We start from the raw sequence: 27,640 nt of genomic DNA, 5'->3' as shown, positions 1-27,640 counted from the left end.
CTCATGTTGAACTTGCATCCCCTCGTAACTGACCCTTTAACTAAGGGAAACCGCTGCTCCTTATTCACCCTATTCAAGCCCCTCATAAACCTCGATCAGGTCCCCCCCTCAGCCTTCTCTGCTCTAAAGAAAACCCGAGACTATCCAGCCTCTCTTCATAGCTCAAATGTTCCATCTCAGGCAACATCCTGGTGAATCTCCTCTGCACCCGCTCCAGTGCCATCACATCCTTCCTATAATGAGGTGACTAGAATTGCACACATACTCCAGCTGTGGCCTCACCAATGTTCAATACAACTCTCCAACATGACCTCCCTGCTTTTGCAATCTATTCCCCGATTGATAAAAGCAAGTGTCCCATATGCCCGTTTCATCATCCTATTAACCTACGGACAAATCTGGCACGTTTCTTTGTTCTTCGGAACTTCCCAGTGTCGGGCGTTTCATTGAATAAATTCTTTGTCAAATTACTCCTTCCAAGTTTAGTGACACTCTGCTGCCATCTAGAGCCACCCGCCCATTATTGCGACCGGTGCAAATTGCAAACTGGCCAAAATCATCAGTGTGTCAGCTCGACCTGTCTGGGTATGAAAGCTGGCTTCTAAAGAACACAACTCCACTGTCGCACCATGAACCATCGTGTCCCCTGCAGTGACACGCCCCTGAAATAAAATAATTCTTTTGGTATTTAGCATTTTAAAATATGTTGCACCTTGAATGCAGTGAATTAATTCGAGGGCCTTCACAGGAACGTGATGAAGCAAAATTCCATTCCTGCACCGGGGGGGTGGTACTGTCTAGTTTGAAGGATGAGTAGTGAGGAATTTGTAAAAATTAATTATTTCATGGGATCTGGGACTGACCGGTAAGGGCAACATTTGTCCATCCCAAAAAGCCCTTGAATGGAATGGCTTGCTGCAGCATATCGGGACAGTTTGTTAGATTTGCTGAGCTCAACTCCTGCTTGTGTGATGGGGTGGGTGTATGCAGAGTATGTCCTGTCAGTTGTCTGGTCTGCTTGTTGTGTGAGCTGCTTGTGTTTCTGTCTGTCCTGTGACAGGTCTATTTTTTTTTAACCCTGTCAGCAGGACTGTATCTGTGGACGATACAAGCCACAGTACAAATAGGGAGCAAGGATCCATGTATAATATCGGAATGGGCTTCCCGTACATAAGATTCAAGTTTCCAACCACAGTAATAGTAGATGTGGTGCTTTTAGTGTCCAGACAATGTGCCAAAGACTTTATAGAATCATTCCCCTCAAAAGGAATCCAGTGCATCCATTGCGTCTGTGCTGGTTCTATGAAAGGAATGTCTGATGTGTCCCAAGTCTGCCTCCTAGCCGCCCAGTTTGTTCCTTTTCAATTATCTATCCGATTCCCTATTGAATTACTTTCCACTGCCTTGCAGGCTGCATGTTCCAGATTACAACATGTGGCCTAAATCAATTCTCCCGATTTCCCCTCTTGGGATTTTTGGTCAAATTATTTTAATTGTATTTTATAAAATCAAATTTCAAATTCGGATACATCCTGCAATGAGAAGATTCTGCGGAGGTTATTGTAAGACTTCATAGGACACCCCATAGGATGCAGTGTTCACCTCTGCTCTCTGCATCACAAGAAATTTATTCTCGAATTAAAAGGATTCAAGTTAAGCTGATCCAAAGTGTTTCGGGGGGTGGGGGGGGGGGGGGGGGGGGGGGGGATGAATTTGGATGAAAGATGCAACTTGCATCTTGTCCTTCTCTACCATGACCCGCGCCATCACTAACCCATATTGGAACTTAGAGATAGCATCAGGAGCAGGTTTTGGGCCTCTTTGAGCCTGTTCCACCATTCAAAAAAGATCATGGCTGAGCTGCTACATTAGCCTCAGTTGCCTGACTCAGATCACAGTGTCCAAAAAGCTATCGACCTCGGTGACTGAGCAACCGTCTCGGGGAGAGAATTCCAAAGATGTATACCCTCGAATTGAAGAAATTTCTCCAAAATAGAGGATCCCCCATGAGAAAAGACCTCAGTCCCAGACTCTCCAGCCTAGGGAAACAGCCTCACTACATTTATCCTGTCAAACCCTCCAAGTTTCAAACATTTCAATGAAATCACTACTCCTTCTGACGAACTGTCCAGAAGGTGGGCCCATGTTGCCCAGTTTCACATTGCTCTGAATACCTCCTCTTCATCATACCTCGATACCGGCTCCAGCTTTATTCTCTTTCTTCTGAGCTCCTCTTGCTCTACGCTTCCTTTGCCCTACTTTATTGACGGAACTTCAGCTACCTTGACCCCACCCTCTAGAATTCCATCCTACAATTCTTCAGCATCCTGGCTTGCTTCTCCAGCTTAAGGAAAACCAAGTGAACATCCATCTTCTTGACTGAGCAACACTCTTCCTCCCCCACCCGCTCACCATGGCATTTCCTTCATTTCTTCCCCGTTCCAAAGCATTGGGACATGGAAAGGTGGAAAATCTCCACCGTCCAGTTGTAACTGGTGTTTATCTCTTCAAGATACGTATGTAATGTAACCCTGAACTGATAAAAGCTGCTTGTTCCCCTCATGTAGAAAGCCATTCCAAAACACCAAGCTCGCACATCCATTTACAACCAACACGAGAGTGTTGGTCACTATCGGAATGTAGGAAAAGCCACAGGCAGCTTGTACATCTCAAGTTCCCACAAACAGTAACCAGATCATTTTAGGTGTCGGCTGAAGGATAAACACTGCCAAGAATATAATGGGCGACACGGTAGCACAGTGATGAGCACAGTTGCTTCACAGCGCCAGGGTCCCAGGTTTGATACAGCGGGACGTGTATACAGAATCAATGTGGGGGTGGCAAGCTTGTGTGATGCGTTGGGCTGAGTTCACCACAGTCTGCAGTTTCTTGCGATCTTGGACTGCGCAGTTGCTCAGGGTGTGATGCAGCCGGATAGGATGCTCTCCATGGCACATCTGTGGAAATTTGAGAGAGTCAATGCAGACATGCCAAATTTTTATAGGAAGTAGAAAAGTGTTTTAGTCAGTCAGAACGGTGATAAGAGATAAAAGAAAAGATTCTGCATGAAAGAGCTTGCAGAGAATTGACATGCTCCGGCGCCATCTTGTATAAGTCTACTTGTGACAATAAAGATTATTATTATTACAGGGAGGAGGACCCTTGTCTTGGATTAATGCCAAGGAATCTTACATCTACTTGAGAGGGCAGATGGGATCTCTGTTTAAGGTCTCATTTAGAAGACAGCACCTCCGACAGTGCAGCAGCTCTCAGTATTGCACTGAAGTGCCGATATAGATGATGTGCCAAGTCTCGGGAGTAGGACTCAAACTCTCAGCTTTCTGACTCAGCCAAAAGTGCTACAAGCAGTGGAGTCTCGGCCAAAAGGAACAGTTTTCTCTTTACGCTCTCCCCTTGTAGTGAGGGTTCCAGAACCTTAAGTAACTGACCAGATGGAAGCCTGACCTCCAATGCAGATGGGGCACTCCGTTTAGCAGCAGAACATTCGATCTCAACACTTCCTTTTTTTTTTAAAGTATATTTAGTATAACCCAACATCTTAATTACTACTTATTTCCATTTCCTGATTCACCTTTGGTTGTGTTTTTGCACTGATCCCATCATCCCACTGATTGCTTTCATATTTCAAATTGTATGACCATACACTTCCCTCGGCTGGAAGTGAGAGACACAAACAAGATATGTAAAGAAGGTTAACAATGTCAAAGAGGAGAAATATCAAATGGTCAAGTTAAGTCTGGTGAACTCGGAATATTACTTCATTTTAATCTCAGTACTCCTTACCAGTGCAGTTATATATATATATATATATATATATATATAATATATATATATTATATATATTAATGTTCCTACATTACAATAAAAACCAAACTCGAAAGTACCTCTTTGGCTGGGAAGCCCTGTTAGAATGTCCTGAGGTTGTGAAAAGCGCTATTTAATGCAGGTTTATTCTTTCTGTTCTGGATAAAGTGATACAGCTCATCAAGGACTATTTATTCCCGTACATTTTAGAATTACAATTGTGCCACACAAGTTCCAGGCAGTGACCATCACCTATAAGAGAGGATCTAACCATTGCCTCGTGACATTCAATGGCATTACAATCACTGATCTCCCACAATCAACATCCTGAGAGGGACTGGTTCAGCACAGTGGGCTGAACAGCTGGCTTGTCATGCAGAACAAGGCCAGCAGCGCGGGTTCAATTCCCGAACTGGCCTTCCCGAACAGGCGCCGGAATATGGCGACTAGGGGCTTTTCACAGTAACTTCATTGAAGCCTACTTGTGACAATAAGCGATTATTATTATTATTATCATTGATTGGAAACTGAACTGGACTAGCCATATTAATACTGTGGCTACCAGGGCAGGTCAAAGGCCAGGAATCCTACGGCGAGTAACTCACCCCCCCCCCCCCCCAAAGCCTTTCCACCATCTACAAGGCAGAAGTCAGGAATGCAATGGAATACTCTCCACTTGCCTGGATGGGTAGTTGGTTGGGGTTAAGGGGTTAGGGTGGAGGTGTGGGCTTAATTAGGATGCTCTTTCAAAGGGCCGGTGCTGACTTGATGGGCTGAATGGCCTCCTGCGCTGTAAATTCTATAAGTGCAGCTCCAACAACAGTCAAGAAGCTCAACACCAATGCTGTTTGTCGATGTACCATTTGTCAATGTTCTCTGTTGATTATTCTTTTGTCTACTGTGTACGTTCCCTCGGTCGCAGAAAAATAATTTTCACTGTACTTCAGTACGTGTGACAGTAAATCAACTCAAACCATCCAGGACAAAGAGGCCTACTTGATTACACCCCCTACATTCAAACCCTCCACCACCGACGAAAGTGGCAGCCGTGTGTACTATCTACAAGATGCACTGCAGTAACTCACCAAGGTTCCTTAGCACCTTCCAAACCCACGACCACTACCATCTAGGACAAGAGCAGCAGATACCTGGGAACCCCACCACCTGGAGATTCCTCTCCAAGTCACTCACCACCCTGACTTGGAAATATATTGGCCGTTCCTTCACTGTTGCGAGGGCAAAATCCTGGAACTCCTTCCCTAACAGCATAGTGGGTGTACCTACACCTCAAGGGCTGCAGCAGTTCAAGGAGGCAACTCACCACCACCTTCTGAAGGGCAACTAGGGATGGGCAATAAATGCTGGCCTAACCAGCGACGCCAACATCCTGTAAAAGCAAGTACATCACCTCTTTTTCCAGTGAGGATGTGTAATCTCTCATTGGAACCCAGCGCTTCCATCTCCATGACCATTCTGTTTTGTACCTCCTATGACTGAATTAAACAAAAGTGTGTCTTCTGGGTTATGTTGACAAAGACTGTTTAGTACCCTTGTGAGGCCGCACCTACATGCAGTTCCGACCAAGCACGGAGGAGCAATGAAACCCTCGGCCCCGGTGCTGAGGGAAAAACTGCCGGAAAGCAGGAAGACAACCGGGAGCTCTGTGAAGACATGCTTTAGGGGAATAACAGGATAGAGAAAATCAATCTGAGAAAGGACACCAGGGAATGGATTGAAGTCTGCAAGGTGAGTTTAGTGCAGGTGCTGAGATGTATATCATTCCACAGAGGTTGATCATTCGCTGGAAGGGATTGTCACAGAAGTTGGCGCATTGGGCTCATTTGGAAATGAGGTAACACGGGACGGTGGCAGGGTTAAAACTTTGGAAGGATGGTGTGAGGTTATGGTACTGGGCCAGCAACCTGGAAGTTGTGGGTTCAAAACCCATCGGGGGAAGTTGTGAAATAAATAAAATAAATCTGGTAAATGATGAACAGCCATTCGATGATTAATCATGGAAGGCGCAGCTTGTTGTAAAATTTCAACTGGTCCATTCTGGGAGCCTGTGGTCCCAGCTGCCACTACATGGTTGTGAGCGCTTTGGGGATGGGCAATTAAATGTTACCAGCCTTGCTCACATTGCATCTCTGCTGTAAGAACAGAAAACGTTGGACATGCTCAGGTCCGGCAGCATCTGTGGAGAGAGATAGACACTTCTGGTCAGTGTCGTTTTTGAAGAGTTTCTGTTTTTGTCTTGGATTTCCAGCACCTGCACTATTCTTATATCTGTTGGTTTGGAATCCAGAGGATGGGAGTTTAAAGTAAGAATGAAACATTCATCTCGGTAAAAGTGATCACAGAGTTGTTAGCTTGTTGTATAAACCCATCTGATTCATTAGGATCAGAGAATCTCTCCGGGCAGAAAGAGGCTGAACAGTCCATTGTGACTTTGGTTCTTTGAAAAAGGTGTTCAACTCATCCCACTCCCCTCTTACCCCAAAGCCCTGCAAATGTTCTCCCTAATTTATCTCATTGCCGTTTGAAAACTATTGCTGAATCTGCTTCCCTCACTCCTTCAGGAAGTGGATTCCAGATCTTTGTAATTGGCTGCCTGGGGAAAAATAAAATTGATACAGCCACACTTGTTGGCTTGACAACCAGCTCAAATCCATGTCCTAAGGTTGCTAACTCTTCTGCCAGTGGAAACAGTTTCTCCTCACTTTATCAAACTCCGAGTTGACTTTGAATGCTTGAGTTGAGTCTCTCCTTAATCTTCTCTGCTTTAATCTGTCCTTGAGGGAAGGGAACCTCTTCTTAACCGGCATGTAACTCCAGCCCAACACCATGTGTGCTCGACTCCTAACTTCTCCCTGAAGTGGACTTGCAGGTCACTCTGTGCAGGGCAACTGGGGTGGGCAATGAAAGCTGGCCTGGTCAGCAACGCTCGTACCCCCCAAGGCTGAATAGAATAAATGTTTCAGGAAAAAAATGATGTCTCCTTCATCTCAGACCAATTGATTCTCTAGATGAACCCACCCATATTGGGAGAGGGATGTTCTCTCTCTCTCTCTCTCTCTCTCTCTCTCTCCCCCCCCCCACCCAGTTTTTGTCCCCAATTTTTTTTGAAAGGGGCAATTTAGCGTGGCCAGTCCACCTACCCTGCACATCTTTGAGTGATGGGGGTGAGACCCTTGCGGACACGGGGAGAATGTACAAACTCCACACGGACAGTGACCCAGAGCTGGGACCGAACCCGGGTCCTCGGCCGCTAACCACTGTGCCACCGTGCCGTCCGGGGGAGGGGGTATTCAACCAAGCTCCTCAGTGTCTCATGCAACTTAAAAAAAAAATTCTGTTTATTTCTACGTGAAAGTAGTGCACATACATAGATGCACAGGACTATGTTAGCCGCTTGTTGTGGGACAGACAGCCTGTAGATGGCAGTATTGAGCTATCGGCGCTTCATCTCAGATTGTAGAATCAAGTAGGGGATGAGAAAAGGCCATCTGGCCCGTTGATGCATGTCCCACTGGTACATGCAGTCTCCCACCATGGCCCCATGTTACTGCTAATAGATTATTCCAAGTATCTTTCAATCTTTTTGAGTAAAGACATTCCCCCTGATATCTCTGACTTTTAATTTTCCATTTATTTTATCTGGCTCCTACTCTGCTGCCTTACTTTGAAGTAATAATCTGGGTTGACGCAATCTGTTTCACTTGGTATTTTGCTTAGCTGGGCGAGGAAACCCCCCACCCCCCACTTAACCCTCACCTACCTGGGCTGAAACATTTAGCGAATAGGTAAACCAAACGGGATTTGACAGGCTCCAGCAGGAGATTAGTGGGGGCTCTGTCAGAAATCCAGAATCCCCTCAAGTTACTGCGGAGTGGCTGTCTTTTATCAGTTCATCTGTTAGTCTAGCGGTGGAATCACACTTTGATTGACGATTCATATTTTCTGTCGAGCTTCGGGTCAGGAGCGTGTACCATTGAATGAAAACTGTGGAGCGAAGGTTCCCATTTATTGGGGCTTGGTAAGTTGTTTGGAGATTTACAGCAAATCTGCTGCAGCCGCCGTCCGTACCCGACAGTACTCCTCTCCTTCGCTGGTGCCTGAAAATATCCAGTAACAAGTGACGTATGCATGAGACATTACGTAAGGTGTTTGGCACAGAAACAGGCCATTCAGCCCATGCTAGTGTTTTGCTCCGATCGAGCTTCCTCCCACCTTTCCCCATAAATCTACCGTTGTTGCCATAAGACATAGGAGCAGAATTAGGCCACTCGGCCTATTGAGTCTGCTCCGCCATTCAATCATGGCTGACATTTTCTCATCCCCACTCTCCTGCCTTCTCCCCATAACCCCTGACCCCCTTATTAATCAAGAACCCATCTATCTCTGTCTTAAAGACACTCAGTGATTTGGCCTCCACAGCCTTCTGAGGCAAAGAGTTCCACAGATTCACCTTCGCCCTCAAATGCTTGTCGAGCTTCCCCTTAAATATATCTGCACTATTCGCTTCGACCATTCCTCGTGCTAGAGACTCATAGCCTCTTGAGCAGCACAGAAAGGGGCCATTTGGACCACTGAGCCCACGCTGGCATTTTGAAGGAATCATCCAATCAGTCTGTTCCCCTCCTACCCCCATTGCCTTTTCCCCCCATCATAATGTTGTGGGTAGCGTAAAGTAGAAGCCGCGTGTTCATGTTCCGTCAGTCGAATTGTAATGGGCCAACCCTGTAAACCAACTGCGCCCTAGTGCCGTTTTATCCATCTTCTGGATGTGGGTGTCTGGCAAAGTCGATACTTATTGCCCATCCCTAGTTGCCCTGCATTGAGTGTCTTGTTGGGTAACTTCTGAGGGCAATGGCGTGGTACTGAAGTCTCGAGAAGGCCAGACTGGACAAGGACAGCAGCTGCCCTTCTCTAAAGGACATCAGTAAAACCGGCGACAAGAAACGATGACCATGATGGTCGTTTTCTTTAAAAAAACCCCAACTGGTTCAGGCATGCTCTTCAGGGAAAGGGGCCTTCCGGGTGCCAGGATCCTATCTGGCCCAGCTGATACATGGCCTGGTTCACTCCCCGTGCCCTCTGAGGTTGCTGTTCAGCACTGTGAGGGCGCTAACCATAAGGACCTGGTAAAGCCACGACCCCAGAAACAAGCGAGTTTTATTATGTGCGCCAGGGAATCGATAGTTGTAGTTGATTCATGGCGACTCTGCGCAATAAGCCCGGAAGGATCCCAGGTTGCAGCGTGCGGAGGAAGGTGAACTCAGCTGGCAGAGCTGGAGGGCAGCTCCACATGACCTCAATGCACTTGGGGAGAGAATTGGTACCTCCAACCCACCCAGTCGCCTCCCCAGCACTGGACGAGTGCGTCACAATTGGATTTGACTGTGATGCCCTTCACGGTTGAACTTCCGGCTACAAGCAGGACTAGTGGATTGTGATTCCAGAGGACTGATTTGCACCATCAGAATCCACTGAAGATGAGGGGTTAAAATCTGATTGGAGAAGTGTGCGGGAGTTGAAAACAAAATTGTGGATTTAAACTCGTTCCGCAGTGACACGCAGCCACTTTGCCACCTTGCCGTGCTGTTTAATCTGTCAGTCTCCTTACAGTATAATATGAGACAAAGAAAAATCAAAGTAAGCTTTAATAGCTGACAGATGTGCTGTCATAACTGGCGCGGGTGAATTACGGAGCCTTGACACAGCCACTAGGTTTTATTGTTTAAAGCAGACTTTTGATACATTCAGGCTTCAGCATGACTGCAGGTCACGAGTGGGTGATTAACTCTTTGTTGCAGCCATCTCCTCTGCTGTTAAAGCGTGTTGTGGCGATCAGGACTTGAGACTGTCCACTGGGGTTGCCCCTTCCGGTGGCGTGCTGACCGATGGAGGTGCCCTCTGTCCGATGAGGTTTTAAATCCAGGCCCCGTCTCCTCCTCGGGTCAACAGGATCCCACAGCACTGCTTTGAAGACGAGGAGGGGATTTCTCGCTGGTGTCCTGGCCAATGTATAATCCCTGAAGCAACATCACTAAGAGAGACAGATTACCTCTTCATGAGCTCATTGTTGTTTGTGGGATCCTGTACATAAATTGGCTGCCACATCTCCTGCATTACACCATTGACCACATTTCAAACAGCACTCCCTGGCTGTGAAACGCTTCGGCCTCATAGAATCTTATGCTTCATAGAATCATAGAATTTACAGTGCAGAAGGAGGCCATTCGGCCCATCGAGTCTGCACCGGCTCTTGGAAAGAGCACCTACATCTCCACCCTATCCCCATAGCCCAGTCACCCCACCCAACACTAAGGGCAATTTAGCATAGCCAATCCACCTAACTTGCACATCTTTGGACTGTGGGAGGAAACCGGAGCACCCGGAGGAAACCCACGCACACACGGGGAGAACATGCAGACTCCGCACAGACAGTGACCCAAACCGGGAATCGACCCTGGAACCCCGGAGCTGTGAAGCAATTGTGCTAACCACTATGCTACCGTGCTGCCCCGAATGGTGATGTACCAGTGCAAACATTTTTTTATTTCATAGACACACAGGACAATGCAAACAGCACAAGATTTCAGAACTGACGCAATGTTACTCTGAGATATACAGAAATAGCCCAAGTGCGTTTGGGATAAATTCAAAATCTAGCCAAGGAGATAATGAAGGTAATAGAGAGAAAATAAACTACCAGGGCAAACTAGCGAGGAATAGAAAAACTGACTAGAGCTTCTTCAAATGTATAAAAAGGAAGAGGGAGGTCAAAGTGAACATGGGCCCCTTAGAAAATGAATCTGGGGAGATAGTTATGGGGATCAAGGAAACGGCAGAGGAGTTAAACAGACACTTTGCAGCAATCTTTAGAGTGGAAGATACTTTGAACGTCCCCCAAATACTAAAGAATACGGGGAGCAATTAAATACCATCGCCATCACTAGAGAAGCAGTGCTAGACAAACCAATGGGGCTGAAGACAAGTAAGTCCCCTGGCCCTGCCTGTGTCCGAGGATCCGAAAAGTGGACTGCCCGGTAGCACAGTGGTTAGCACCGTCACTTCACAGCGCCAGGATCCCAGGTTCGATTCCCGGCTTGGGTCACAAGTTCTCCCTGTGTCTGCGTGGGTTTCCTCCGGGTGCTCCGGTTTCCTCCCACAAGTCCTGAAAGATGCGCCTTCAGGTACATGCAGGTTCGGGCGTTTGTTAGGAAGCAGGTAGGGAAATTCCCATTGCTGCCTGCCCGAAGGATACAGGACAGGGTGATCTCGGGCATGTGGGTCGGAGAGGGTAAGATATTGGAGATATACCAGGTGTTGCAGGAGGTCGAGGAAGCCTTGGTGGAGGAGCTAAAGGGCAAGTGGGAAGAGGAGCTGAATGAGGGCCTATGGGCTGACGCCCTGGGCAGGGTCAATTCCTCCTCATCTTGCGCCAGGCTCAACCTGATCTAGTTTAAGGTGGTGCACCAGGTGCATATGACAGGGGTGAGGATGAGTAAGTTTTTTGGGGTGGAGGACAGATGTGTGAGGTGTTCGGGGAGCCCAGCAAACCACGCCCATATGTTCTGGGCCTGCCTGTCGCTTGCGGAGTTTTGGAAGGGCTTTGCAACGGTTATGTCTCAGGTCTTGGATACTCGGGTAAAACCGAGCTGGGGGATAGCGATATTTGGGGTGTCGGAAGATCCAGGAGTGCAGGAGTCGAAAGAGGCCGGAGTTCTGGCCTTTGCCTCCTTGGTAGCCCGGAGAAGGCTCTTGCTGTTGTGGAGGGACGCGAAGCCCCCAAGTGTGGAGGCTTGGGTCAGTGACATAGCGGGGTTTCTCAGGTTGGAGAAGATAAAGTTCGCCTTGCGAGGGTCTCTCCAGGCGGTGGCAACCGTTCCTTCATTTTCTTGCGGAACGCTAGATGGCAGCAGCCCGGGGGTGAGGTGGGGGGGGCTGATTTATTTTTCTCTTTGTAAGGGGCGCTTGCCCTATTTTGTTTTGAGTTGGGTGTTAATTTGTTAAACCGTTTATTGTTTAGTGGGTTAAGTTCTGTTTGGTTTGCATGTTGCCCATTTTTTTCTTTGTATTGTTTTCCTTTTCGGAGTTTTGTAAAATTATTGAAAAACTTTGAATAAATACAATAAAAAAAAGAATTTACAGTGCATAAGAAGGCCATTCAGTCCGTTGAGTCTGCACCGGCCCTTGCTAAGAGCACTCTACCCAAGCCCAAACCTCCACCCTATTCCCGTAACCCAGTAACCCCACCCACCCCTTTTTATTTGGAGACTAAGGGCAATTTCGCATGTCCAATCCACCTAACCTGCACATCTTTGGACTGTGGGAGGAAACCGGAACACCCAGAGGAAATCCACGCAGACATGGGGAGAATGTGCAGACTCCGCACAGACAGTGACCCAAGCCGGGAATCGAACCTGGGAGTCTGGAGCTGTAAAGCAACTGTGCAAACCACTGTGTTACCATGCTGCCCATTGTTACGCAATTTGGACATTCTGAATTCTCGCTCCGTGTACCCGAACAGGCGCCGGAATGTGGCGACTAGGGGCTTTTCGCAGTAACTTCATTGCAGTTTTAATGTAAGCCTACTTGTGCCAATAACGATTATTAATTAATAAAGATTACAGAGATAGCTGGTGTATTGGTTGTAATTTACCAAAAATTCTTCAATTCCGGAGAAGTAATGGAGGGTTGGAAATCTGCCAATGTTCAAAACGAAGGGAGGCAACAAACGGATAACTATAGGCCGATTGGCCTAACATCTATTGTACGAATGTTGGAATTGATTATTAAGGAAGTAACAGCAGCACATTTGGAAAATCAGAATCTAATCAAGCAGAGTCAGCATAGCTTCATTCTTTTAAATTTAAATTTAGAGTACCCAATTTGTTTTGCAATTGAGGGGTAATTTAGCATGGCCAATTCACCTAACCTGCACATCTTTGGGTTGTGGGGATGAGACCCATGCAGACATGGGGAGAATGTGCAAAAACCACACCGACAGTGACCCGGGATCGAATGCGTGTGAGGCAGCAGTGCCAACCATTGTGCCACCCTGATCAGCATGGCTTCATGCAAGGAAAATCATGTACGACTAATTAGAGTTTTTCCGTGAAAGTCTCAACTGGAGTGGACAGAGGGGAACCAGTAGATGTGTTGTGTTTGGACTTTCAGAAGGCATTCTAAAAGGTACTTCATACAAGGTTAAGGAAGTGGCCCTAGAAATAGTAGACCCATTGGTGGTCATGTTCCAAAATTTTTGGACTGTGGAATGGTTCCTACAGATTGGAGGGTAGCGAATGTAACCCCGCTATTCAAAAAGGGACGTACAGAGGAAACGGGGAACCAGTGAGCCTATCGTTAGTAGTAGAGAAGTTGCTGGAGTCCATTGTCGAGGATTTCATAGCATTTGGAACGCAGTGGTGTAATTGAGACAAAGTCAGCATGGATTTACAAAAGGGAAATCATGCTTGTCAAATCTGTAGAATTCTTTGAAGATGTAACTAGTAGAATTGACCAGGGAGAAGCGATGGATGTGGTTTATTTAGACTTTCAGAAGGCTTTCGACAAGGTTTCACACAGCAGATTAATATGTAAAGCTAAAGCGCATGGGATTAAGGGTAAAGTCTTGAGATGGATGGAAAGCTGGTTAGCAGACAGGAAGCAAAACATTGAATGAATGGGTCATTTTCTGATTGGCAGGCAGTAATGAGTTGGGTACCGCAGGGATCTGTCCTGGTTCCCCAGCTGTTAACATTATATATTAATGATTTGGACGAGGGAATTAAATGTATTATCTCCAAATTTGTAGAAGTTGGGTGGGAGGGTGAGCTGAGAGGAGGATGCAGAGATGCTTTAGCAGGATTTGGACAGGCTGAGTGAGTGGGCACATGCATGGCAGATGCAGTATAATGTGGATAAATGTCAGGTTATCCACTTCGGTAGCAAAGGCAGATTATTATTTGAATGGGTGTAAATTGAGAGAGGTGGATACTCAGTGAGATATTGGTGTCCTCGTGCATCAGTCGCTGAAAGTAAATGTGCAGGTACAACAGGCAGTAAAGAAGGCAAATGGTATGTTGGCCTTCAAAGCGAGATGATTTGAGTACAGGAATAGAGATGTTTTACTGCAATTGTATCAGGCATTGGTGAGGCTACACCCAGAGTATTGTGTGCAGTTTTGGTGTCCCTATCTGAGGAAGGATGTTCTTGCTATGGAGGGAGAGCAGCGAAGGTTTACCAGGCTGATTCCTGGGATGGCTGGACTGTCACATTAGGAGAGACCAAGTCGATTAGAGTTTAGAAACTTACAAAATTCAAACTGTATTGGACAGGATAGCTTCAGAAAGAATGTTCCCGATGGTGGGGGAAGTCCAGAACTAGGGGTCAATGTTTGAGGATAAGGGATAAACCATTCAGGACTGAGATGAGGAGAAATTTCTTCACCCAGAGGGTGGTGAATCTGTGGAATTCGTCACCACAAAGTCACTGAGGCCAAAACGTTGTGTAATTTCAAGAAATAATTAGATATAGCTCTTAGGGCTAAAGGGATATGAGGGGAAGGTGCAATCAGGGTATTGAACTTGATAAATGGTGAAGCAAGGTCGAATGGCCTCATGCTTCTATTTTCTATGTTTCTATTATATTGGCATGGATAGCGACTGGCTCATGGGCAGGAAACAGCGAGTGGGGATAAGGGGTTCTTTTTCAGGTTGACGACCTGTAACCACTGGTGTTTCACAGGGATCAGGGCTGGGACAGCAGCTGTTAACAATATATATGAATGACTTGGAGGAAGGAAGCGAATGTACTGGAGCCAAATTTACAGACGGCACAAAAATAGGTGGAAAGACATGTTTCGAGAGGGAAACAAAAGTTTGCAAAGACATAGTGGTAGGGGCAGCACGGTAGCATGGTGACTAGCATAAATGCTTCACAGCTCCAGGGTCCCAGGTTCGATTCCCGGCTGGGTCACTGTCTGTGCGGAGTCTGCACGTCCTCCCCGTGTGTGCGTGGGTTTCCTCCGGGTGCTCCGGTTTCCTCCCACAGTCCAAAGATGTGCGGGTTAGGTGGATTGGTCATGCTAAATTGCCCGTAGTGTCCTAAAAAAAAGGTAAGGTTTCGGGGGGGGGGGGGGGGGTTGTTGGGTTACGGGTATAGGGTGGATACGTGGGTTTGAGTAGGGTGATCATTGCTCGGCACAGCATCGAGGGCCGAAGGGCCTGTTCTGTGCTGTACTGTTCTATGTTCTATGTTAAGTAAGTGGGCAATAAGTTGGTAAATGGAGTATAATGTGGGAAAATGTGAAGTTGGTCATTTTGGAAAGGAGAACAAAAGAACAAATTATTATTTAAATGGTGATTAAGTGCAGAAAGCTGCCATACAAAGTGACTTGAGGTCCTTGTCCACGAAACACAGAAAGCTGACACACAGGTGCAGCAGGTAATCAGGAGCTCATGGAATGTTGGTCCTTATTTCACGAGGGTTAGAGTCGGGAAGTCTTGCTGCAACAGGACAAAGTACTGGTGAGACCACACCTGGAGCACTGTGAGCCGTTTGGGTCCCCTTATTTAAGGAAAGATATTATTTCATTGGAGGCAGTTAAGAGAAGGTTCACTAGGATGACCCTGGTCTGGAGGGATTGTCTTATAAGCAAAGGTTAAACAGGTTGGGATTCTACTCATTGGAATTTAGAAGAATGAGAGGTGATCTAATTGATAGGATTCTTCAGGGTAAATGCTGAGAGGACGTTTCCCCTCATGGGAGAGTCTAGGACCAGAGGGCTCCGTCTCAGAATGAAGGGGTGTCAGTTTAAGACTGAGATAGAACGAAGAACAAAGAAAAGTACAGCACAGGAACAGGCCCTTCGGCCCTCCAAGCCTGCACCGACCATGCTGCCCGTCTAAACTAAACTCTTCTACACTTCCGGGGTCCGTATCCCTCTATTCCCATCCTATTCATGTATTTGTCAAGATGCCCCTTAAATGTCACTATCGTCCCTGCTTCCACCACCTCCTCCAGCAGCAAGTTCCAGGCACCCACTACCCTCTGTGTAAAAAACTTGCCTCGTGCATCTCCTCTAAACCTTGCCCCTCGCATCTTAAACCTATGGCCCCTAGTAATTGACCCCTTTACCCTGGGGAAAAGCCTCTGACTAACCACTCTGTCTATGCCCCTCATTATTTTGTAGACATCTATCCGATCGCCCCTCAACCTTCGTTGTTCCAGTGAGAACAAACCGAGTTTATTCAACCGCTCCCCATAGGTAATGCCCTCCATACCAGGCAACATCCTGGTAAATCTCTTCTGCACTCTCTCTAAAGCCTCCACATCCTTCTGGTAGTGTGGCGACCAGAATTGAACACTATACTCCAAGTGTGGCCTGACTATGAGGAGATGAGGAGGAATTTCTTCTCTCTGCAAGGCTTTGGAACTCCTGACCACAGAGAGCTGTGGGGGCAGAGTCCTTGTGTAGATTGAAGGCTGAGATCGATAGATTTTTGATCAGTGAGCGATTTAAGAGTTACGGGGAAAGGGCAGGAAAGTGGACATGAAGAATGCCGGATCAGCCATGATTCTATTGAATGGGGAAGCAAGCTCGAGGTGCCAAATGGCGTACTCCTGTTCCTAATTCTTATGGTCTTGTTCGATGTGCTTCCCGAGATAAATGCAAACTTTTCTCTGTTTATTCTTCACCATTGAGGGCAGAAAGGCCCAGGTTCAGCATGGTAGCACAGTGGTTAGCACTGTTGCTTCACAGCGCCAGGGTCCTAGGTTCCATTCCCAGCTTGGGTCACTGTCTGTGCGGAGTCTGCACGTTCTCCCCGCGTCTGCGTGGGTTTCCTCCGGGTGCTTCGGGTTCTTCCCACAAGCCCCGAAAGACATGCTTGTTAGGTGAATTGGACATTGAATTCTCCCTCTGTGTACCCCAACAGCCGTCGGAGTGTGGCAACTAGGGGATTTTCACAGTAACTTCATCGCAGTGTTAATGTAAGCCTACTTGTGACATTAGATTATTTAAAAAAAAGGTTCCTTCCCAGCTGCCTCTATTGGACCAGGTACACTCTGGGTTTGGTTGAGTGAAAGTCAGCCCAGAGCTTCCCCATCATTGTCCAGTGATACTCCTCTGCTGCGGGGTGACCTATGTTTGGCTGTAATTCTACTGCTGTCCTGTTCATCTGCCAGCTCCCATCAGTGGTCAACCCATTCACCGGCAGATCCCCACATGGCTCAGTTGGTGGTCAGTGTGTGGCTGCAGCATGATGCGTTGTGATCAAGGGAACTCTGCCCGAGCGGGAGAGGCGAAGAGATTATTTCATGAAAAGAATTATGAAGAAGAGGAAAAGACTATTTCCTTTGGTGGTGAACTGTGATCAATTTAAAATTCTAACCAGGAGAGGGGTTAGAACCATCTTTAGACAAGAGGTATCGCAGAATCATGCAGCACAAGAGGAGGCCATTTGTCTGTCCATTCTCAGCATCTTAACCCTGCAAACTAATTATCCGTGGATACTCTTTTGGGAATGTCTGCGGACGAGTAATCCAGAGGCCCAGGATAATTTCCCGAGGCGGTTGGGAGTGGCAAGGGTTCAAATCCCATCATGGCTGCTGGTGGAATTTTATAGTAAGAAGTCTTAAACACCGGATTAAAGTCTAACAGGTTTGTTTCAAATCACTAGCTTTCGGAGCACTGCTCCTTCCTCAGGTGCATTCAGGTGCAATCCTCTTCGGAGCTTCCCAGGTAAGGATTTCCCAGGACTTCCAAATTCCCCTGTGCAATTGCCCTGCATTGGAAACTATCCGAAAATGAGTTTTAAATAACAAACATCGGATGGTTCTGATAGGGTTAGGCCCAGAAAACAGTTGGGATAAAGACACTTCTAACGTCTGGGTAACTATTGTAGAGATCCAGTCTGAGGCCCCCCCGGCCCTTCACAGGAACATTCTTAGAATCAGAGAATCCCTACGGTGCAGAAGGAGGCCATTCAACCCATCGAGTATGCACCGATCCACTCTGCCCTATACACCTAACCCTGTAACCTAACCTGCAAATCCCTGGGCACTAAGCGGCAATTTAGCGTGGCCAATCCACATAACCTGCACAACTTTGGACTGTGGGAGGAAACCCACACAGACACGGGGAGAAAGTGTCAACTCCACACAGTCACCCAATGCCGGAATAGAACCCAGGTCTCTGGCGGCGTGCGCCAGCAGTGCCAACCACCGTCCTGCCCTTTATGAAACTTTGTCAAGCCGAGTTTTGAAAAATAAACTTAAGAGTACCCAATTTTTTTTTTCGAAATTAAGGGGCAATTTAGGATGGCCAATTCACCCAGCAGATACATCTTTTGGGTTGTGGGGGTGAGACCCATGCAGACACGGGGATCAAACAAAGTTTTAACACTGAGCCACACCAGGAGAGATTTGACCAGGTGCTCAAAGAGGTTGGTTCTAAGAAGTGCCTTGAAGGCCGAAAGGTCGGGAGGTTAGGGGTGTGAAGGGTCAAGGCAGCTGAAGGCACTGCCAGTAATGGCGAAGCACTTAAAAATTGGGACGTGCGAGGGACCAGAATTAGATGAGCATAAATGCTGCCAGCGTTAAAGTGCAGCTAAATTGTACCGTTTCAGGTCGGTGTACGATGGAGAGGAACACTGGCGGTTCATGGAGAAGCTGGAGGCTCGGATCCGGAACCATGACCGGGAGATTGAAAAAATGTGCAACTTTCATTTCCAGGGATTTGTCGACTCTATCACGGAGCTACTGAAGGTGCGGGGAGAAGCACAGAAGCTGAAGGTATGTTGCACGCTCCCTGTCTCGTCTTGTCACAGCGTTGCCACGCTGAAACGGGTTACTGCAGATACCAGGAGCCCTCCGAGTCTCAGCCATGTTGGTGGCACCGAAGTGTGTGAGGCCAGTCCTGCTCTTTCCCAGTCACAGAGCGTGGTCAGGGTGTCGCACTTGCTGCCACAATGATGCACACCAGAGGGTGAAGGAAATAGAGGTTGTGATAGGGTGCGAACAGACATTTAAAATATCTCAACTCTACTTCCATAATGTACCCAAGCCAAGTAGCAGCATGAAAGGTGTATTCACAGTGATGACTCTCACTATTTCGCACTGATTACTTTTAAATGACTAATTGTTTGAGTTTACCAGAAGGAAATGTTTTTTTCCCCTCCTTTTCAGATTCAGGTGACAGACACCAATAACAAGCTGCAGGAGTCGGGAAAGGAGGTGGGTACTTTTTCACTGTCTTATTTCTTCCCATGCATTCCCAGGGGCTAGTTTAGCACAGTGGGCTAAATCGCTGGCTTGTGAGGCAGAACAAGGCCAGCAGCGCGGGTTCAATTCCTGTACCAGCCTCCCCGAACAGGCGCCGGAATGTGGCGACTAGGGGATTTTCACAGTAACTTCATTTGAAGCCTACTTGTGACAATAAGCTATTATTATATTATTATGATGCTGTTACCCACCTTAAGACAGTGGACTACTTCCAAATTACTTGATAGTCTGTGAAACACTGAGGGGTACCCTAATATCGTTAAAGCTGCAATAAGTGGCAGTTCAGTCTGCATAAACCTACTATTATTTTTTTGCTACTGTAAATGATTTTAAAAATCATGAACCAGCTGCCGGATGCTGAGTTGCCAGTTGACATTAGTTGCCCCATTTCTCTTATTGTACCGATATGTACTCCCAAGTGAAGATCCAAGTTCCAAATGCGAGTGAGTGACTCGGTGAGTCATGTCGACCAGTGATGACCGAGTGATGGTTGATGTAGATTCTGCTGGACTCGAGCTGAGCTGTGGGCAGCACAGTGCTTATCACTGTTACTTCACAGAGCCAGTGTCCCAGGTACGATTCTCGGTTTGGGTCACTGTCTGTGCGGAGTCTGCACGTTCTCTCCGTGTCTGTGTGGGTTTCCTCCGAGAGCTCTGGTTTCCTCCCACAAGCCCTGAAAGACGTGCTTGTTAGGTGAATTGGACATTCTGAATTCTCCCTCTGTGTACCCGAACAGGTGCCGGGGTGTGGCGACTAGGGGCTTTTCACAGTAACTTCATTGCAGTGTTAATGTAAACCTACTTGTGACAATAATAAAGATTATTATTGTTATAAATATCAGCCAGCACTATTATTGCCTTGGCACCTGACAAAATGTACGTCGAACCGGGACAGAGGAGCCCGGTTTTGTTGCCTCCTCCTTTCACATGTCGGAAGTCGTGCACATGGAGATGGTGGCCACTCAGATAAGATTTCGAGCCAAAAGGATTCGATGAGTCCCGAGGGTGAGAATCAGTGAGGTTAAGAATGACTGCTTGTTTGGTGAACCTGTGAAAACCGAATAACCGGTCTGTGAAAATGTGGTCTTAAATTGTCTCTCTTCACCGTCTGATACAGTTACTTACCGAAATGGAGGAGCTGAGGAAATGTCGCTCACAACAACGGAACATAGCAGCCACGGTGGACCAACTGACGCTTTGCTTGCCAGGTACGATACAGATATCGGAGGCACGGTTTCTGCTGGAGGTAATAGGTTTGGTGCTAATTGTTATGTCTTGAGTCAGCAGAATTGTTCTGAACTGGTGGAACTGAAGAACAAAAAAGGATCTAAAATTGTAATGAGTGTTTTGTATTGACCCTCTGGTAGCAGTTCTGAGGTGCTCGAGTGGATAAAGGCAGAAATTAGGCAAGTGTGTAGCCAAGGCAGCATTAATTTTGGGGGGGGGGGGGGGGGGGGGGGGGGGGTGGTTTGAACTTACACATAGATTGGGGGAGACAAACAAGGACCTATCAGAAAGGTAGTGAATTTCTGGAATGTGTCCTGGATAGATTCCTGCAGCAATATGCTTGAGATGTAATAAGGGGACGTTTAACGCGATGAGACCGAGACTGTCCACGGTAAGCTGGGAAGAGCTGTTAATGGATCAAACAACTGAAGATCATTGGAAAACATTTAAAGAAACATTCAACGAGAGACAGAGCAAGTATCCCCTGAGAGGAAAAGGCTCTGCTTCACACAAAAAAAATAGCCCTGGACAACTAAAGAGGTTAAGGACAGCATAAAAGAAAGGGCAGAGAGAGCTGGTTTAGCTTAGTGGGCTGGGCAGCTGGTTTGTGATGCAGAACAAGGCCAGCAGCGTGGGTTCAATTCCCGTACCAGCTGAGAATTCTGAAGTCTTCCTCTGTGTACCCGAACAGGCTCCAGAATGTGGTGCCTGGGGGCTTTTTGCATTAATTTCATAATTGGGACAATAAAATATTATTATTATTAGAAATATTATATTGAAGGTTGTTCTCAAAAAGGTGCCAGAGGGGAGATGATGGGAATTTTTTACTGAGCGAGTTACAGCCTGGAATGCCCTGCAGAAAGGACGGTGGAAGCTAATCCATTAGAAACGTACTCTGAATGGCAAATATCTGCAGGGCTTTGGGGTAAACGTAAGGAGTTGGGACTGATTGGGTTGTTCTTTCAGAGAGTCAGCAAAAGGCAGGATAGGCAGAACAACCACCTTCTATGATGCTATGATCTTGAACCTAAGGGAAGTGCCTCATGCAGGCGACCTGCACCATCTGAAAAAGAAAGGGATTAAGTTGGGAAGTCATTGATAAATGACGCAGATTAGTGTTTGACAGGGTTCTGCATGGCCATGGGGCCGGTTCAGCTCAGTTGGCTGAAACAGCTGGTTTGTGATGCGGAGCGAGACCAGCAGCGTGGGTTCAATTCCCGTACCAGCTGAGGTTATTCATGAAGGCCTCGGCTTCTCACCTGAGGTGCGGTGATATCTCGGAGCAAACCACCACCAGTCAGCACTTCCCCTCAAAGGGAAAGGCAGCCTATGGTCATCTGGGACGATGGTGACTTTACCGAGATAGTAGGGGAAGGGGAGAAATTTCACAGGGCATAGAACCTGGAGTGGAAGCAATTTGGAATAGTTGCAATGAGTCTTGATTTCACCATCATGAGGCTATCATAGAATCCCGACAGTGCAAAAGGAGGCCATTCAGCCCATTGTGTCTGCATCGACCCTCTGAAAGAGCACACTACCTAGACCAACTTCCCCTCCCAATCCCTGTAACCTCACCTGACCTGCACATCTTTGGACTGTGGGAGGAAACTGGAGTATCCAGAGGAAACCCACGCAAACATAGGGAGAAGATGCAGACTCCACACAACCAGTCACCTATGGCTCTAATCGAACCTGGGTCCCTGGCGTACTGTGAGGCAGCAGTGCTAATCACTGTGCCACCGGGCTGTCTATGTGAGGAAGAAATTGTGAGTGAGTAACGGGAGGCAATGATCAATAGTTATTCAAGCAACACCGTGTATTTATAAAGCATCTGCAACAAAGAAGAACCCAAGAGGTGTCACAGGAATGTGATGACAAAATACCGAGACATGTGAAGAAGTGTTGGGACTGGTCAAAGAACAAAGAAAAGTACAGCACAGGAAAAGCCCTCCTAGCCTGCGCCGACCATGCTGCCCGTGTGAACCAAAACCCTCTACACATCCAAGGTCCATATCCTCTATTCCCATCCTATTCATGTGTTTGTCAAGACACTCCTTAAAGGACACTAGTGTACCTGCTTCCTCCACCCCCTCTGGCAGCGGGCTACAGACACCCACTACCCTCTGTGAAAAGAAGAACATCCTCTGGGACGTCGCCCCAGAGGTGGGGTTAGACATGAAGCTGTGGCCTGGTCTGGGTTGATGGCCTCTTCCTTTTCTTTACTGGCACCTGGAACAGAGTGAAAAAACAATTCAGTGATGAGGGACATAGACAGAGTCAGAAGATTTTTTCCAGGGTGAAAGAGTCAATTACATGGGGACATAGATTAAGGTGCGAAAGGCAAAGTTTAGAAGTTGGCTTTAGGGTGAATCTTAGAATAGGAAAGAGAGGCAGAGAAGGTTAGACTGGGTATTCCACAGTTTGTGACTTTGGCAACTGAAGGCGTAACCGTCATTGGTAAGAATGATGGAGATTGGGTTCCACAAGAGGCCAGATCCCAGAGGATTGGAGGATGAGAGGAGACCACGGAGACGGGGAGGAGATCAAGGCCATGGAGAAATTTGAAAACAGGCATATATTTTAAAATCAAGGCATTGCAAAGAAGCTCAAGAGCCAGAAAGGGAGAATGTGAGCTGACAGAACCCCCTCCCCACCCCCAGCTCCCTCCCTTCCTTCCCTCAGCTCTCCTCCCCCTTTTCTTGCCTTCAGCCTTGGGGGTCTGTTGTTCTTCTCCTGGCTTCACCAGTGCTGAATTCCCCCTCAAGTGCTGGGCTCCATCTAATGGTACAGTTTGGTAGGGCAAGTGTAGTTCTGGGGATTTGGCTGATAACTGCACTGCCCAATGTCTGCCACCAGATGGAGCCTCGTCAATCTAAAAGCGCTGTACAGGTTACCAGTATGGTGAGATGTTTTTTTATTGGATACTGCATTGTATTTCTTTTATATTTAGTGATGCAGTCAGTGTCCGGCTGCGGCCTGGGCGAGCGTGCGGCTGCGGATCACTGGAGAAACTTGCTGTCAATCTCACTCCAATTTATTCATTAATTCTTATGGAAAAATTTAAAACAACAATTTTCAGCACAACATCGCAACTGGGGTGCTAAGTGAGAAATTAGAGTGCTGGTTTGCTGAACTGCACCTTCACCTCAGCCTCAGTCCCCAGTAAAACCATTGCTTTCACTCTAGCTGGTCCCCCGGTACGGCTCTCATTTCTGCTCCCCAAGTCCCAAAGGAAATGGTGGACAACTGCTTTAGCCTCCCGTTGCCACATCTGGATGCGTGAGTTAAAACAGTCGGACCCTCCTTCTATCTGCTACAACTGATCCAGGGGTTCAAGATAATCCTGGTTTCTTCTCTGCAAGCTTAGCTTGTCCGTGCGCCGCACCTCCAACTCCTTTAACCCTATTCTCGCCAAACTGCTGACTGAAATGTTGAAGGCGGCAATGCACCAAGTAAAAATTGGCTCTGATTTCTTCTTTCAGCAACTCCTATCAGGAATAAAACGTTGCAGTGCTGAGCTGGTGCTGCACTGTCGGAGGTGCAGTCTTTCAGATGAGGCATGAACTGGCTCCTTCAGGTGTGCACAGCAGATGGGACTATTCAAAGTGGACCAGGGGTGTTTTCATGTCACTAACACTATTAAAACAGATTATCTGTTTGTTATCTTCTAATAAAATAAATTTAGAGTCCCCAATTATTTATTTTTTCCAATTAAGGGGCAATTTATCGTGGCCAATCCACCTAACCTGCACATCTTTGTGTTGTGGGGGCGAAACCCACGCAGACATGGGAAAAATGTGCAAACTCCACACGGACAGTGACCCAGGGCCAAGAATCGAACCCGGGGCCTCAACACTGTAGTCCCAGTGCTAACCACTGCGTCACGTGCCGCCCTTTCTGTTCATTATCTTTTGTTGTTTGTGGGATTTTCTGTGTGCAAATTGCCTGCTGCATATCTCAAAGTACAACAGCGACTGCGCTTCAGAAGTTTATAATTGGTGGCACAGTGCTTTGTGATCTGCTGAAGCTTTGAGAGAAGTTGTGGAAATGCCCATTCTGTTCCCTCCAAACCAGTGGAGACCCATGACCGGGACCCACCTGCAAACCTGACTTGAGTTCTGAGAGATCAACACAGATCCACCGCTAAAGCTCGGCTGTGAAGACTCGGTCACACACCACCGTACAGCAGATTCAGGATGATGGGAGACTGGAGGGGAAATCAAATTAAAGTAACCCTAAGAATTGGGATGAAAGTCAAAGTTTCGGGATGATTTGTTTACATGTGTTGACAGGAGCACCGTGGCTTCTGCAGCTCTGTCAGTAGAATTTCCTGGATGATTGCAAGTGAGCGCTGAAGAGTTTAGCAGAGCCGTCCTTTGAAGGGTACAAAGGGTGAGGTCCGACGACATACTTTGTTGGAGGAAATGACTGCAGTTTTCTGTTTCCAAGCTACTTATGAACTAGCTGCTGTGTAATGTCTGGCAGCGTGAAATAAATGGACCGCATCCATCTCCGGTTACCTGCCTCTCATTTGCTGTGAAAACTCTTGCAACAGAAATATAGTTGGTAAAGCAGAATTGTGATTACTCTCCCACTAATGGAACAGCATCTTGAAGCACTTCAGGCAATTGCTTTGTAGTGCGGTGCTGTAGGTATAGGGGTGGCTATTCAAGGCCGGGTATGTTCCATCAACAGTGGGTGTAGGAGGGATCGTAGTCCAACTCCTTGCTTTTTTGTGAATAGTGCCACGACTTTAACCATCTGCGGAGACCATACCTTAGCTTGATGTCCAGATCGGAAATGTGGTACTCCTGAATGTGCTCACCCTGTGCTGTGGGACTTAACTTACACAGAGACCAAAGTGCTACCAGCTAGGTCAACAAGGCACAGTGGTTGAAGGCCAAAACGGCAAAATTTCTCTTTCGCAAGTCTTTGTTTGGCTTGTTGTAATTATGTTTGGAATCAAAGTCAATGCGAGCGGCCGATTTTGTAGCTGTCATGTATTTTTTTTCGTGTCCAAATATTCCCTGATAATTATTTAGTTCCTTTTTAAAAATATTTTTATTTGAGGCATTTTCAATTATGCACAGAAAAAGAGAAAAACAGCACCAATAAACATCATTCACAAACCATACTCCAGGTACCCAACCCCCTCCATCCCAGCCCACTCCCTCTGCCCCATTTTCTAACTCTAGTAATAAAAGAACCCCCCCCCCCCCGAAGAACCACTACTTCCGCTGACATTTCACCACCCTTTAAAGAACAACCTTCACCTCGAGAAGAACCCATCAGCTGTGCCTCTAATCGTAAACTTTATCCTATCCAGGTGCAGAATTTCCGCCCAGTCACTCTGCCTCACTGTTGCTTTAGGCGGCTCCGGTCCCGCCACCTTAACGGTATCCGCCTCTAGGCTATCAGGGAGGCAGACGCCAACACGTCTGCCACTCTCACCACCTGCACTCCCGGTACTTCCGAAACTCCAAATATTGCCACCCAGGGGCTCGAGTCACCTTCGCTCCCAGAACCTTTGATACAGTTCCCGCAAAGACCTCCCAGAACTCCAACATCGGGCATGCCCAAAGTAGGTGGACATAATTTGCCACCCACATCTATCCTCTATTCCTGGAAAGAGCCGGCTCATCTTGGACACTGCCAAGTGCACCACTGAGAACTGGATGAGACACAGACTCGCACATGAAGTGGATGAGTTACTCTTCACAGGGCCTCACTCCATAGCCCGGCCTCGACGACCTCTCCCCCTGCCCTCCCAGCTCCTCTTCCCATTTCAGTTGTATTCCCTCCACCAAAAACCTCTCTCTCTTCATCAACTCCCCATGTATGTCCGAGATCCTACCCTCCCGAACTCATCTTTGGACAAAATCTTATCTTAGAATTGCTCCAGTGTAGAAGGAGGTCATTCGACTCATCGAGAGTGCACTGACCCTCTGGAAGAGCACCTACGGAGGCCTACTACCCCATCCTAATCCCATAACCCCGCATATCCTGCATATCTTTGTATACGAAGAGGCAATTTTATCACAGCCAATCCACCTAACCTGCACATCTTTGGACTGTGGGAAGAAACTGGAGCACTCGGAGGAAACCCACACAGACACTGGGAGAAAATGCAAACTCCACACAGACAGTCACCCAAGATCAGAACTGACGACGTGAGGCAGCAGTGCTAATCACTATGCCACCATTCCGCCCCCTATCTTGTAACGCCAGGGGTGGTAATTTCAGAAACCGTTCCCCTCCCTCCAGCACCTCCAGTCCATTTCATAGGTGAATCCACTAAATTCCAATGTTCTCAAAAGTCCCAAAGTCCATGGTCTCTTAGGAACTTAATTGCCTCCTCCGGCGTATCAAAGTAGTGTTCTTGTCCCTCATGCGTGATCCACAAACGAGCAGAATACAGCACTCCGAACCGTATGTTATTCCTGAATTGGGTCGCCTTGACTCTGTTGAATCCGGCTGGCCGCTTGGCCAGCTCCGCTCCCAAGTCCTGATAGATGCAAACAGCATGCCCTTTCCAGGTACACTCCCTCATCTTTACCCACTGTAGGATCTTCTCCTTATCCAGGTAGCGAGGTCGCCACATTACGATCACCCGTGGCAATGCTCCCGCTTTCGGCTTCCTCCTCAACAAACAGTGCACCTGATCCACTTCAGGTGGTCAGTCAAAGACCCCGGGCGGGATTCTCCGACCCCCCGCTGGGTTGGAGAATCGCCCGGGGCCGGCGTCAATCCCGCCCCCGCCGTGTCCCGAATTCTCTGCCACCTGAGATTCGGCGGGGGCAGGAATCGCACTGCGCCGGTCGGCGGGCCCCCGCGCGATTCTCCAGCCGCGATGGGCCGAAGTCCCGCTGCTGACAAGTTTCTCCCCGCAGCGTGGATTAAACCACCTCTCTTACCGGCGGGAGCAGGAGGTGCAGGCGGGTACTTGGGGGGGGGGGGGGGGGGGGGTGGGGCAATCTGACCTCGGGGGGGGTGCCCCCACGGTGGCCCTGGCCCGCGTCGGGGCCCACCGATCGGCAGGCGGGCCTGTGCCGTAGGGGCACTCTTTTTCTTCCTGCCTTCGTCATGGTCTTCACCGGTATGACGTCAGCAGCCACTGATGCTCCGGCGCATGTGCGGACTTACGCCGGCCAGTGAAGTCCTTTCGGCCCCAGCTGGCGTGGCGCCAGCGGCCGTTCACGCCAGCCGGCAGAGTGGGAACCACTCCAGCAAGGGCCTAACCCCTCAATGTGAGGGCTTGGCCTCTGAAGGTGTGGAGACTTCCGCACCTTTGGGGA

The 27,640-nt window shown here is 47.8% G+C and overlaps 1 protein-coding gene across 6 annotated transcripts in view; it reads left to right on the top strand.

The window, feature by feature from the left end:
* Positions 1 to 27,640, top strand: part of exoc6b (exocyst complex component 6B) — a 658,566-nt gene that overhangs the window by 84,278 nt on the left and 546,648 nt on the right. For all 6 annotated transcript variants that reach the window (XM_038793136.1, XM_038793134.1, XM_038793132.1 and 3 more), the window contains exons 2-4: positions 18,465 to 18,630; positions 19,024 to 19,071; positions 20,236 to 20,326. In XM_038793136.1, the coding sequence (XP_038649064.1) occupies positions 18,465 to 18,630; positions 19,024 to 19,071; positions 20,236 to 20,326 (305 nt within the window). The remainder of the gene's footprint in view (positions 1 to 18,464; positions 18,631 to 19,023; positions 19,072 to 20,235; positions 20,327 to 27,640) is intronic.

Source organism: Scyliorhinus canicula, chromosome 3, assembly GCF_902713615.1.
Source record: "Scyliorhinus canicula chromosome 3, sScyCan1.1, whole genome shotgun sequence".
Classification (NCBI taxonomy): domain Eukaryota; kingdom Metazoa; phylum Chordata; class Chondrichthyes; order Carcharhiniformes; family Scyliorhinidae; genus Scyliorhinus; species Scyliorhinus canicula.
The sequence above is the reverse complement of the archived record's forward strand: the minus strand, read 5'-3'. Positions and strand labels throughout refer to the sequence as shown.